The sequence below is a fragment of the Lutra lutra genome, chromosome X, assembly GCF_902655055.1.
Source record: "Lutra lutra chromosome X, mLutLut1.2, whole genome shotgun sequence".
Lineage (NCBI taxonomy): Eukaryota > Metazoa > Chordata > Mammalia > Carnivora > Mustelidae > Lutra > Lutra lutra.
Genome location: NC_062296.1, coordinates 3,765,084 through 3,778,456, shown reverse-complemented (window position 1 = coordinate 3,778,456; position 13,373 = coordinate 3,765,084). Strand labels below are relative to the sequence as shown.

Sequence of the window (13,373 nt, the reverse complement as noted above, 5' to 3'; positions counted from 1 at the left end):
CACAGTGCTTATCGCTGTTTTAAGCTGCCCTGTTTAGTTACGATTTCACATGCGGTCTTTGTATCCATGTGGTGCAGAAAATAGATGTGTGGTCAGCGGCCCTTTCCAGGCGTTGGCCATGTAAGGGCTGTCCTCTTACTAGCTGCCAGTGGCAACCCTATTTTGTCAAGCCTGACCCTATGCTTACCGCACTGTTTTCGTTTATACCTCTCTCGGGTTGCACAGGCCCGGAAGGCCCATCTGTCCCTTACTATTTGAGTCCCTGTTGTGTCATTGGCAGCTTTCTGAGCAGCTGCAAAATGTTTTTAACTTGAAGTGGAAGTTGGGGTCACTGGCATCGTCAGGCCCGGACAGTCACTCTCAGCAAGGGCTCTTTCAGCTCTGACATCTACTAGCTTACGGACTCCGGTGAGTGTTAAACTAACTCCTCCCACTTTCCCATGGCTGGACTTTCAGTGTTGGTAATAATTATGAGGCGTTTCTCAAGGGCTGGGAAATAATGTGCACTTCTTTTTTTGTGTTGTCTTCAGAAATTGCTTGGTTGCCTAGGACCACAGTCTTCTGCCTGGTCGTCCCTCTTTGCGGCTCATCTGCTCGGGTAGCCTCGACACGGCAGCTTGGCGACGCGGTTCCGGAGGGGGACCAGAGGTGCTCCCGCGCGGTCAGGGGGCGGCGGCACCGCCGTCCACCTCGGAGGATCATGCTGCCAGGCAAGTCCCGGCTCAACGTGGGGTGGCTCGGCTACTCGCTCGGCCTGCTCCTCGAGCACAGACAGCTCTTCACAGAGCGCGCGCCTCGGAGCCCTAGCCGGTAAGTCACGTGAACGCCGGCGCCGGCGCCGCTCAACGTCACCATGGCGCGCCGCACTACGTCACCATGGCGCGCCGCACTTGCGCATTGCGTCCCGCCGCCCGGCTCTGGCCGGCACTTCCGGCGCGGCACACCCCTACGGGTCGCCTACCGAGGGGAGTGAGTGCGGTCCTGGAGCCCAGCCCGCCTCCCAGCACCTGCTGCGGGCGCGGCTACACCATGGAGCGCCTTGATAAAGCGGCGCTAAATGCGCTGCAGCCACCCGACTTCAGGTAGTCCCGAGCGGGCCCCAGGCCGGGTAAGGGTCCTGACCGCAAGGCGACCTGGCCCTGGCCTGGAGTGGGGTGTAAAGGAAGGCCCGAACCGAGCGGGCTGGCCTGCAGTGGGCGTGAGGTCTGGACCCTCGGGGCCGGGCTGCGGGATGGGGGAGGGGGGAGGCAGGTTGGGGTCTGCATCGTCTACACGCACGGAAGCTGGGGCTTGGGGTCATAGTGTAGATGTCGGCGCGCCTTCAGCTCATGCTTCTGTTCTAGCCCTTCCTTTCGTTGTCGTCTATTTTGCGATCTTGCTCTCTGCAATCTCTCCCCACTGCAGGGTGAGCTCCCTGAGGACAGGAACCCGGCCTTCTCCATCTACGTGTCCCCTACGGGGCCTGCATCGTCAGGGCTTAAATGTTTGTTGTATGAATGAACGAAGGGAAGAGAGTAGGGTTTGAGACTACTTCACTTGGGGGAATTAGTAGGATGAGGTTTGGTGGCTGAGTACAACGGCTGTTCTGGCCCACTGTGGCCCACTAGCCTAGCCAGTGATACCTGGGTCGGCAAAAGGGTGGGGAGGGATTTAGCTGCCATTTGATGGTGACCTACTGTGTGCCAGACTCAACTTAGGCTCTTTATTACATACCTTAGTAAAATTAAGAAAGTGTTGTTCTCCCCTTTAAAAAAAAAAAAAAGATGAAGTTACTCAGGATAAGTGACTTGCCCAAGATCACACAGTTAGGACACACAATTAGTAAGTGTTGAAGCTGGTATTTGACCAATCCCACTGATGCCAAAGCCTGTAATCTTTGGAGTCCCGTGATCTTTTTCTCTCTCTTATGATGTCAGTATAGATGTTTTACTAGGATACCAACAGATAATTTTGTCAGGTACACTTAGAATACAGTGTAGCCCTCCTACACCTGATTCTCGTGTTTCATAATGGAATTTGCAGTGAAATCTACTTGCAGTGGAAGTCTTGATTGCCACAGAAGGGAAGTGGTAAGCTGTGTCTGCCTAGTGCTTGCTACAGAAGTTCATATCAAGTGGGTAAACTATAGGTGGTTTAAAGAGTGGGAGAGCAGTAAGATTCATCCTAAGTTATTTCTTTGTTTGAGGCCCACTTTAATTCTGGATTTTTCACGTTCTTTATTTCTAACAAGTCTCTGTAACACCCAATGAGAGAGTCGTAGAAGAAATCAGTTGAATGATACCAGTTACTTTGTTTTAGAATAATTCACCTGTTAACACCCAAGCTGGCTTGTGCCTGCAGAACTGCCAGCTGTGGTGGGGATGTGGCTGGAAGCCAAAGAGAAAATGTCCTGTAAACATTAGAGGAAGTTTGCTAATTTTCAAAAGTCTGTGTGCTTAACTTGATACTTAGTCCCATATTTGTGAGGTCATAACCCAGAATAAACAATTTTGGAGCTTAGGGTAAAAAAAGTGAAAAAGAGTTGAAAATAAACTGCAAATTGTTAAGCTGAGCCCATGCCTGGTATAACAGTGTGGGGCTAGAAATTAACATGTAGAAAAGAAAAGACTAGGTTTAAGCGGTGGGATTGTAAATGCTTTTGTTTGCCTTAACACATTTTTGTATGGTATTATAGCATCTTTTCAATAATGATGTTTTCTGAAGGCCAGGTGAGATACTACATATTTAAGAGAGATGATCTGAAGAACAAAAGAACCAGTTAACACTCCCTTTCTCTAGATTCTCAAGCTTTGTTTCTTCATCAAGTTAGATATTTTAACTTTGCATGCCTAAAACGCATACTTGAACTCACCATAGAAACACCCAGGTCATGTTTTTTGTTGGGATTCATGAAAGAAGTGGTCAAATACTTACGTTGAATTTTTATAGACCTACTGTAGAGCTACTCCTATTCTTCATGAGGATTACACAATAAATTTCCCTAAAAGTTTACTACTAGGAAACAGTTTAAGGGAGCATAACTATATTAGATGAGGATTGTGTAGCTCAGTGATCATCGTAGGAGGATGTGTTGAAAGATGATCCACTGAAGTAGGGAAAGAAAATATTACAACTTCTACATGAATTTATTTTAACCGTATCCTTTTTAGTATCTAGTTTTGCACATGTTTTATATTTTAAGTAATGAATTGATAATATGTGTGTAGATGATCTGTTCAAAAAAATCAGTATGCCCTTATATGGGCTTTGTGCTCAAAACTTATATTTAAGATGGATTAATAGTCAAAAAAGTTTGTAGACCATTGTTTATAAACCATAAACTTAACAGGTATGAGCTAAATGTGATGGCATCCCAGAGCAATGAGTCATTTCAGGCAGAATGATCAGGAAAAGTGCCTAGAGGATAGGCTCTTTTGAGGGGGACTTTGAAGGCTTGGTTATCTCCTTCCTAAAGATACGGACAGGGGCGCCTGGGTGGCTCAGTTGGTTAAGTGACTGCCTTCGGCTCAGGTCATTATCCTGGAGTCCCAGAATTGAGTCTGGCATCGGGCTCCCTGCTCTGCAGGGAGTCTGCTTCTCCCTCTGACCCTCCCTCCACCCCGACTATCTCAAATAATAAATAAATAAAATCTTAAAAAAAGAAAAGATACGGACAAAAACTGGAACCTCTGAGGATTACCAGAAAGAGAATTAAGTTCAAGTGTTGACAATAAGCATAAAGCATGAAGTGCGTTAAGGTAGTCTGATGATAGATTTAAGAGACAAAAAAGGACCTTAAGCTAAATGATTAAAGCTGTAGGGTTTACTGCGTTTATAATGTACATGGTGGTATGTATGAGGTACAGATGTGTCCAGGGTTGCTGGAAACCTACTGTCGCTTCACTTTGCAGTAGTGCTGCCCATTTGTAGCAATGTATAGGACAAATCCTGACATATATCTACTTACTGAAAAGTCAGTGAAACAACATTAAGGAACATTTTGAAAATGGGGAAATAACTTTATTTTTGTATATTAATCTGTAGTCCTTTTTTATTTGCACACATTTTTTAACATAATTGGAATAGTATATGTCAGGGGTTGGTGAAGTTCTTCTGTAAAGGACTAGATAGCAAATATTTTAAGTTTTGAGGGCCATATAGTTCGGTACCACTACTCAGCTTGTCCTTTGTAGCTCCAAAGCCACCTTAGATGATACATAAACAAATGGGTGTGTCTGTGTTCCAGTTAAACTTTATTTATAGAAATAGGCATTGGGCCCTTAGGCATTATTTTGCAGATCCCTGATACACATAATATGATGTAGTTTGCCTTGTTCATTTGTCAGACAAGGACTTTCTGAGTAATGGTCAGAATTTTTTTTGTTTGATCCATATATTGGTACACATCAATTGTGAAATCATTTTCTTATTATGGACATTTTTGTTGTATCCAGTTTCGTTTGTGCTTTTATGTTAATCTTTTTTATGTTAGTCTTTGTACTAATGTTTTAAGTAGCAGATTATCAGACTTGTTTTTCTTCAAGTATAAATTTGAAAAGCTTGATTCCGTTCTTCAGAATGGTTTTCTTGTATTCTGGATCAAAACTTTCTCCGTTGGAATATTTCCTTGATTTTAAAATAACCTCCGGACAAATAGAATTCACTGAATAGAAGGTGTTTTGACATTAATTTTTTTAAAATATTTTATTTATTTATTTGACAGAGATCACAAGTAGGCGGAGAGGCAGGCAGAGAGAGAGGAGGAAGCAGGCTCCCCGCTGAGCAGAGAGCCTGATGTGGGGCTTGATCCCAGGTCCCTGGGATCATGACCTGAGCTGAAGGCAGAGGCTTTACCCACTGAGCACCCAGGCGCCCCTTGACATTAAATTTTTAATGAGTCCATGTTGCATGAAGACTTATCTAAGTTGTACTATAGCTATTTACTTACAAAGAAATTAAGTTTCCTTCAGCTGCATCTAAATTGTTCTAGACTGCTTTTTCTCTGGAGATCTCTCATGCCTTGTTTGTACTGTATCCAGCTGGCCCTTGATAGTGTGCTTTGTGAAGGAACGTCATTAGTTGTTTTCTCTCTTCTTTACTGTCTCCATTATATATTCTGTAATTAGGGTGTGCTTGCAGAGCACTTTGGACACTACAAACCACTTTCATAGTTTGATGCTTCCTCTCACACTGGATCTGAATGGCAGTCTCTTGGTGTTCTCTAGGTCTTTAGGATCTTCTCATTTTGAGTTCCTGACTCCTCTTCTCTGTCCAGTGCTTCCAAGGCAGGGGCAGGGTTTCCAGCATCTTTTCTGTGGACACAAAACCAGTTGGAAATGGCTGTGCAGGTTCTGATTTTCTCTTTGTTTACTTTCTTCCAGAAATGAAAGTTCATTAGCATCTACCCTGAAGACGCTCCTGTTCTTCACAGCTTTAATGATCACAGTACCTATTGGGTTGTATTTCACGACTAAATCTTATGTTTTTGAAGGTAATCCTAAATGATAAAACAAGACATTTCCCCCTTAGTATTTTTAAGATTCTGTGTGTTTATGATCTCTTTATATCTGTAAGCTGGGTATTCTTAATTTGCTTCTTCCATCTGTTTCTGTTTTGCTTTTCAAAAATCATGTTGTTCAAGTGAGTGTTCCTTCATGAAATTAACTTGTTCATCATTGAGTCATTTTAGAGTGACAGTGTATTTGTTGATGGTTCTGTGAAATGGCTTGTAAGTCCTTTCTCTTACTATACCTCTGACAGCAAGACTTGGCTGACATGGGAGGAGGAGTTTGGGGCAATGTACCTTTGGTAGCAGACATTAGTAGAAAAAGAAAATTAAGTCCCCCTTTGTATGTTGAAGTCTGTAAGTGAAGTGATCATTACAGTTTTCACTCAGAATAATGTTCCTTGTGTATATGAGGTATTCACATCTTTAAATGAATACTTGATTTATCACCATCCAAAGTATTCCTTTTTAATTGCCTGACTGGTTAAATAAATATATAGCTAATAAAAAGCAGTATGCTTTGTTTTTTGCACTTTGATAAATTTGGGAATAAAATGGAAACTTTTTTTCTCTTGATAGGCGCCTTTGGAATGTCCAATAGGGACAGCTATTTTTATGCTGCTATTGTTGCGGTGGTCGCCGTCCACGTGGTGTTGGCCCTCTTTGTTTATGTGGCCTGGAATGAAGGCTCACGACAGTGGCGTGAAGGCAAACAGGATTAAATTGAACATCACCTTTTGATAGCATTAAATTGATTTTTAAAAATGGTAAATGTATCTGGGGTATTAATGATTTCAATAAAGTTGAGAACATATTAAAATCAATCTGAAGGAGTCACATTTGACCTGTGTAAAATTTGATCCTTCTAATGCAATGATTTGTATCATCAGTTTTAACTGTACGAGCCTCTCATTTGCAAATGAGAATTTGTAACGTTAAGTTGGTCACAAATAAGTATGTTAACTTAATTATACATTTGGGAAGAATTTGATTATCTCACAACCAAAAATGTTTTACAGCATTTTGTCTTTTGGTTGGTTTTAAGGTTCACTTCTCTGGATTTGTTATACACAGTGAAGGAAATCTGAGCTGGGTTTCACTGGAGCGCTTTCCCTTACTATTACTAAAGTCCTGGGTCATTGGATTCTAGGTTATAAATTCCTGTGCGAAATTGCTTGAATTGTGGATTTTGGACTTCATCTGAATGTCACTGAAAATTTTGCATCGAGTGTAATTCCTAGTCAATAGGAATCTTTCTCATTACATTATTTCATGGGAAGACTAGGCCGGATCACACCCACACCCTTTTGTGGAAAAGGACTGGTTCATTGAAGGATCTAGACAGCAAAGCAAAAAGATAGCTACGTGGGCACTTAGCCTTTGCAGGCTACCCTGTGCTTTTAGGCTAACTTTTTAATGATCTGCTTTGCTCTGGCATTGAATAGTGAAGTAATGCTTTCATTACAGGGTTTGTGTAAACTCCCGTTCAGTTTGTTTTTCCTACTTTTCAATAGTGTATATGGTAGGGATTAACATTTAGGTGTGCCCATTTTCACATACTTCCTGAAAGTAGATTATTTTTATCATCCAGGAAGTATTCCTGGGATGGCTAGTTGAGTCTTTTTTAATCAGAGCTGTTATACCCCAGATGTATATAGTTATGTAATCCTGAGGTCCTATCTGACGGGAAAAGACCCTGTCGTTTTACTTCGGTACCCTTAGTCTGTTCTTTCCAGCTACTTGGTACTACTTGTGTGCAGTCTAAAAACACACCTGGAAAAATGTGTATTGAAACAGGAAGAGAATTTAAATTCCATGTGATGTTTCCACCTGGAGATAAACATTATTTTGGTTTATATTCCACGTGCATTTCCTAATGCTAGTTCAGTACACTGAACATTTGGTTTAAGTTCAAATTCTGCCTGTGTTGCCTCATAGCTATTTACATTATTTTTCTGGATGAATGCTGATTGGCCATTTTCTTGAAAAAGCACATTCTACCCTTACTCCTTTTTACTAGTCCAATTTCCTGTTACTGGCAATTCCTCATACAGTGGCCCTTGCTCTTTTTGCCATTACTGATTTTTCTGTTCACCCCTATTTTCATTGTGCAGCTGGACTAAAGGAATAGGGAGGTGGTTAGGCATAAAAGTAAGTAGGCATTTGTGTTTAATTGTTGAGAAAAAGTGAAAAATGACTATTGTAGGACTCTTTATTTTTGCTTATAGTTAAATATTGTCTGCAGTTTAAATATCTTTAAGCCATTATTTTAACTGTAAAGTGTTTTCTTAAAGATTACAGTTTTAGTATAAAATTGTACAAATTTAAAATAAAGTTGTAGAATACCCTGGTTTAAGTTTGGGATACTGTGTGGTAGATTTCTAAATGGTTGTCCCTTTAGAAGCCTTGTTACACGTAGAATTGTTGTCCACCTAATTTCTTTTCTATAATGCCAAGGTTTTGTACTTTTGAGGTCTCATGCTGTTTGTAAAATAAGAATGTCCAATGTTAGATTACTCTGATTTCAGATGTTTGCTGAGTAGAAAATGATATGGGTATTTTTCTGCAAGTATTTAAACCAGAGATTAATGCAAAAGCAGTTGTAATTTACTCTTGGAAAAAGTACCAAGTGTTTGAAAGTTAGAATTGGATGCTAGAGTTGATATTTAAGATTGTTAAAGTACAGGCTTGTCTTCAAACCAGTTAATTTTTCCCCGGAGTTCTGTTAATTCACTACTTCGCTGCTGTTGAAATGACATACGGTATTTGACATACCGATTTATTTTTCAAGATGTCCCACTGATTTCCTCTTGCACAATGTACGTACTTCAGGATGTATAGAAAGAAAAGCTACATTTGAGCCCTCGTATGTGTTTTTTTTTTTTTAAAGATTTTTTATTTATTTATTTGACAGACAGAGATCACAAGTAGGCAGAGAGGCAGGCAGAGAGAGAGGAAGGGAAGCAGGCTCCCCGCCGAGCAGAGAGCCCGATGCGGGACTTGATCCCAGGACCCTGAGATCATGACCCGAGCCGAAGGCAGTGGCTTAACCCACTGAGCCACCCAGGCACCCGCCTCGTATGTGTTTTAAGATAGGACTATGTTTCCTGTTGTTTGAAAAGGGATTGTAAGAACAACCTCAATTAGGAAGCATAACTTGAAGTGTCAGCACGAGCTACTGATAAACACATTGCCTTCCTCATCTCACCTCCCATTTTGCGCCCACCTGCCAGAATATAATCTTTTCTTTCCTGTCGTGCTAGAAAATGAAGTGTGTTGTAGAATGCATCTGATGTTATTAGCTCTTCAAGTGGATAGACACTGTTTTACGTATTAACAGCAGAATTCAGTTTTGAGCTGTTACCGAAGGAACTTAAACATCTTTTTAAAAACCTCCTATTTCATGGAAATCTAACATATACATTGTAATAATTAGGCTATTTTCATCATAAAAAATCTCATTACCTTTTCCAAAAGAGCCAGCTGATTGACATGTTTGATATTTATCTGCCATTTTCATATAAATTTTATATGTACAGCTAAGAGTACCCAAGGAGACCAGTAAAAACAGTTAAATAAGGTGTGCGCAAGGAAAGATGATAGCCAAAGGTACATGAAACAACTATCTAGTGTGTATTTCTCATCTCTAGACAAGTTCGTGTTTATTGTTTTATTTATGATCAAGTGAAGTCGTCGTAGACCATTGTTGGCCCACTTTATAAATGGTTCAGCAGTGGCACAGAATTCGTCACTTGTCTGGGGTCAGCAGCAGATTTTCTCGGCTGCCAAGCGATGTGTGTCCTCCAACAGAGGAGTACAACTGTATTGGTTCAGACTCTACTCTTACATTGAAGATGAGTTTTGCAAGAGCTGGCTGAAGCAACACATTGATAACTTGACAAGATTTCTTTCTTCATTTGGCAGAAGGGAAAAGGGTCACCTGAGAAGCTACATTATTTTCAGGGACTTTGGGAATCTAACAATAGCTAGTACATGTAATTTATGAATAGTCAAATCCTTTATATATTCATTAAAATAGTCTGAAATTCCCCAATTTACCCTCATTCCTGGCCACACTTTCCTTTTCTGTTTCATTGCTTCATGTTCTTGACAATGGATTCTGCATTCCTTTTAAGGTATTCTGTCAGTCATATTTGTCAGTTACACATGCTAGTCTTCCTTTTTCTCAAGTTCAGTGAACTCTCACTGGACAATAATAGCAATAGCTAACAACATCTGCACAGCACCTTACAGTTTGCAAAGAACGTTCACATATTCTTGTTTGAGTTTTGCATAGTGAACCTGCTATGAGATGTCTCTTGACATCCTTGCCGAAGATGTTAGAATCTTTAACTCAGTAGAGTCGTTGAGTATGCTGTAGTCTTTGAATAGTGCCCTGACTAGGGATGGGGATTAGATGCGCTATTTTGAAAGCTGTGTGTAATTATTGAAATGGGGGGCTTGAGTTCTTTAGCCACTTGAATCAGATTTACTTTTGTAAGTGATAAACTTTTCTAACTGTTACCTGGATGGATTTTGTATCCATTATATTCCAGCCTGTAATTTGTATAAATTTACCGTCTGTTGTCATTAAAAAAGTGTTCGAAATGTGACTTTGATGTGTCCTGATTGAATGAATAGTAAGTTTATTAACATCTCTGTTTTTTAACACTTATTTGCTTCTGTTTATACCATATAAAATCTATAGAGTTGTCAAGGGTAAGCTTTTATGCAATACTTGTAGACCAGAGGTCTCTGAGGGGTACCAAGACAGGAAGGGCTGGTTATACCCCCTCTGTGGTGGCCCCATCAGAAGTGGTGTGGCAGTGGGGAAAGAAAGCAGCATCTTGCCCTGTGGCTTTTTAAAGAAAATTCATTTGGGAGTGAATGTGCTTCAGATACTGCTAAAGGAGTAATATTTGTGGCTAAGTAATTAAGTAAGGGGGCAGTCAATTCCTTGCCCTGTCTAGCATGCTACCCCCTTCCTTGTGCCAGTCGCCTTTGTCGGTGGCCCTCTAACTACCTTTTGATGGTGCTCCAGCTAATGTCTGTGCTTCTAAGGGCTCTAGCTAGTTCGTAATAAATAAATACTGTCCTCCTCTAAAAAAGACTTGAGACATCTCAGTGTCAAAACATAAAGATGATATGCGATCATATATATATACAAAAGTACAGATTATAAAATGTCCGGGGAACTCAGGACACATAGAGTGGCATTTCAGAGACCACTGGAATCACCTTATAGGATTTACTGCCCAGACCTACCAAGTCAGGACCTCTGGGGGTGGGGCCTGGAATGGAAATAGTTGTCGGTAACAGGCCGTATCTGATGAAGCCAGTTTGAGAACTGCTGCTAGAGATTGGGAATTGTTAATGTTTGTTTTTAATGCTGGACTTGATGATGTTTGTATAAAGCTGGCCTGAAATAGATACTTTAATAAGCAAAGGTAGAGTTCTACATAATGCTATATATTGAAGGCTCCGCTTAAAATCAGGAGAGCTGGGGCGCCTGGGTGGCTCAGTGGGTTAAGCCTCTGCCTTCAGCTCAGGTCATGATCCCAGGGTCCTGAGATTGAGCCCCACATCAGGCTCCTGCTCAGCAGGGAGCCTGCTTCTCCCTCTCTCTCTGCCTGCCTCTCTGCCTACTTCTGCCTACTTGTGATCTCTCTCTGTGTATGTCAAATAAATAAATAATCTTAAAAAAAATCAGGAGAGCTTTCTTGGGTATCTGACCATCATGTTGACTTTGCTTCACTGTTTAGGAATTCTATGAAAACTGGTGCAGGGGACAGCCCTCTTAGAAACAGCTTCAGCCTATTAGGAAATGGCCACTGCTGCTCCTCTGATGCCTTCCTCTTATTTGGAATTCTTTTTTTTTTTTTAAAGATTTTATTTATTTATTTGACAGAGAGAGATCACAAGTAGACAGAGAGGCAGGCAGAGAGAGAGAAGCAGACTCCCTGCTGAGCAGAGAGCCCGATGCGGGACTCGATCCCAGGACCCTGAGATCATGACCTGAGCCGAAGGCAGCGACTTAACCCACTGAGCCACCCAGGCGCCCTTATTTGGAATTCTTAAACTATTGTCTTTGAAGAGAGGGGAAAACCTAGCACAGGCATTTAAGAGACTCTGGTTTCAAAAGTAAAAGAGCTAAGGAGAAGACTGGAAATGGTTTCCTAGGCATATCTGCTCTATGAATAGTATAGTATAGTATACTATACTATTCATATATACTATATATAATATATATTATATAATAATATATATTATATATAATAATTATATTATATATTATTATATATATTATATATATACTATTATATAATATATACTATACTATACTATACTATAATAGTATAACCCCTGCCGCCACATCCTCTTCCTGTCACTGCTTGTACCTTCCACTTCACTTCCTGTACAGCCTGCTGTTCTGCCTATGCTCACTCCCATGCCACAGCTTTCTACTGGCTGTTCCCTCTGCCCAGGACGCTCTCCCTCAGATCCTCCCAGGGCTGGCTCTTTCTCACCCTTTAGGTCTCAGCTCTCATGTTGCCTCTCCAGAAAGGCCTCCTCCGTCCCTCTCACAACACAATATTGGATGAAATTGCCCTGTTTGTTGGCCTGCCTCCACTATGCGGTGTGCTTTGGTGTGTCCCCTAAATCCCCGGTGCCTCACACTTAGTTTAGTAAGGATGTTCTTGGCCAACTGGAAGTAACAGAAACCACAGTTCAAACTGGCTTAAACAGTGGAAGAGGTCAGAGATGGGGCCAGTCTATTCGCATGGTTTAGAGTTCCTGTTCCATTTCTCTGTGATTCTCTCTGCATGTTGTTGGTGTGTTGGTGACACTCCTCCTCAGTGTGTTGGTGACAGCCTCAGGCTTCCCTGTCTCGTGATAACAGAACGGCCACAGCCATTCCGAGGCTTCATTTGTCCACCACAGATAGTCACCCGGCCACTCAACTACCTCCCTGGGCTTCACATACCCACCTGTGAAACAATCAGTTTGGCCGGGCAGTGCCAAGCGTCGGCGGGTTCATGTTGGACAAGTGACCAGTCCCAAACCATCACTTGGTTAACTTGGGCCGCTCAGTGAGCACCCCTGAGGAAGGAGTTTGATGCTGGTGAGGGTCCCAGCGTGTTTGCTGTGGGCCTCAACAGATTCGCGAAGTGAAAATGGCAGTACACAGTGTGCGCATACACGCGAAGCTATCGACATAGGTGTAGATAGGGATATAGACGGATATGGATGCAGGGATGGGAGTCATGCACTTCGGAGCATGGAACCAGTGTCATTGTCAGGAAATGGCAGGACCTGGTGTGGGGCTATCCTCCGGAGGACCTTACAGCTGCATCAGGGCTGGGCACCTAGTAAGTGGCAAAATATCAGCACAGTCCCTCTGTACCAAATTTTGTGAGTTCTGCCTTAGGAAGAAAACTGAAATAGTTGGAGAGTCATCAAAATCTTTCTGCCATCTGTCTCTGTGGCTTTCCGTTTCCAGGACTCTGCACTGTGCTCTGAAGCCCTAAAACATCCCTTCTCTCAACTCCTCCCCATCTACCCCTCCCCACCACCACATCTGTGGTTCTTTAAAAACACAAGTAGCCAGGGGCAGATGCTTTGTGCCTGCATCCAAGCGAAGCAGCAGTGCGGCTGGATGTGTTCTTTGTGAGTATGGCACCTGGGGGTTTCCTGTTTAACCAGGTTTCACAGAACGTAGTAAATGCAGTCATTCACCTAGGATCCTGCTTCACACATGTCCCAGTGATGGTAGCAAGAGGCACCCTAGCACCTGGGTCTGGGACCACTGGCCAGTGCTCTGCTGTGTAATTCTGCAATTATCAGCAATGTCATCAAGTTTACCCCTGGCCTGTTAATGTGCGCAAAG

General features: G+C 42.1%; 1 protein-coding gene across 2 annotated transcripts; it reads left to right on the top strand.

The window, feature by feature from the left end:
* Positions 1–208: 208 nt before the first annotated feature.
* VMA21 (vacuolar ATPase assembly factor VMA21) lies at positions 209–6,309 on the top strand. 2 transcript variants are annotated; one of them, XM_047716235.1, is made up of 4 exons: positions 209–408; positions 531–810; positions 5,361–5,470; positions 6,065–6,309. In XM_047716235.1, the coding sequence occupies exons 2-4, from the start codon at positions 701–703 to the stop codon at positions 6,205–6,207; spliced, it is 363 nt and encodes a 120-aa protein (XP_047572191.1). In that variant the 5' UTR covers positions 209–408; positions 531–700; the 3' UTR covers positions 6,208–6,309. The 2 variants fall into 2 exon arrangements, with proteins under 2 accessions (XP_047572191.1, XP_047572190.1); XM_047716234.1 differs by lacking the exons at positions 209–408; positions 531–810 and adding an exon at positions 902–1,082.
* The last annotated feature ends 7,064 nt before the right edge of the window (positions 6,310–13,373 follow it).

What these genes read in the sequence shown, in the direction of transcription:
- VMA21 (XM_047716235.1), top strand. Translation starts at nt 701, where the DNA reads ATGCTGCCAGGCAAGTCCCGGCTCAACGTGGGGTGGCTCGGCTACTCG. An exon ending in GCGCCTCGGAGCCCTAGCCG is followed by an intron (nt 811 to 5,360) that starts GTAAGTCACGTG and finishes ACTTTCTTCCAG; the next exon opens with AAATGAAAGTTCATTAGCAT. An exon ending in TAAATCTTATGTTTTTGAAG is followed by an intron (nt 5,471 to 6,064) that starts GTAATCCTAAAT and finishes TTCTCTTGATAG; the next exon opens with GCGCCTTTGGAATGTCCAAT.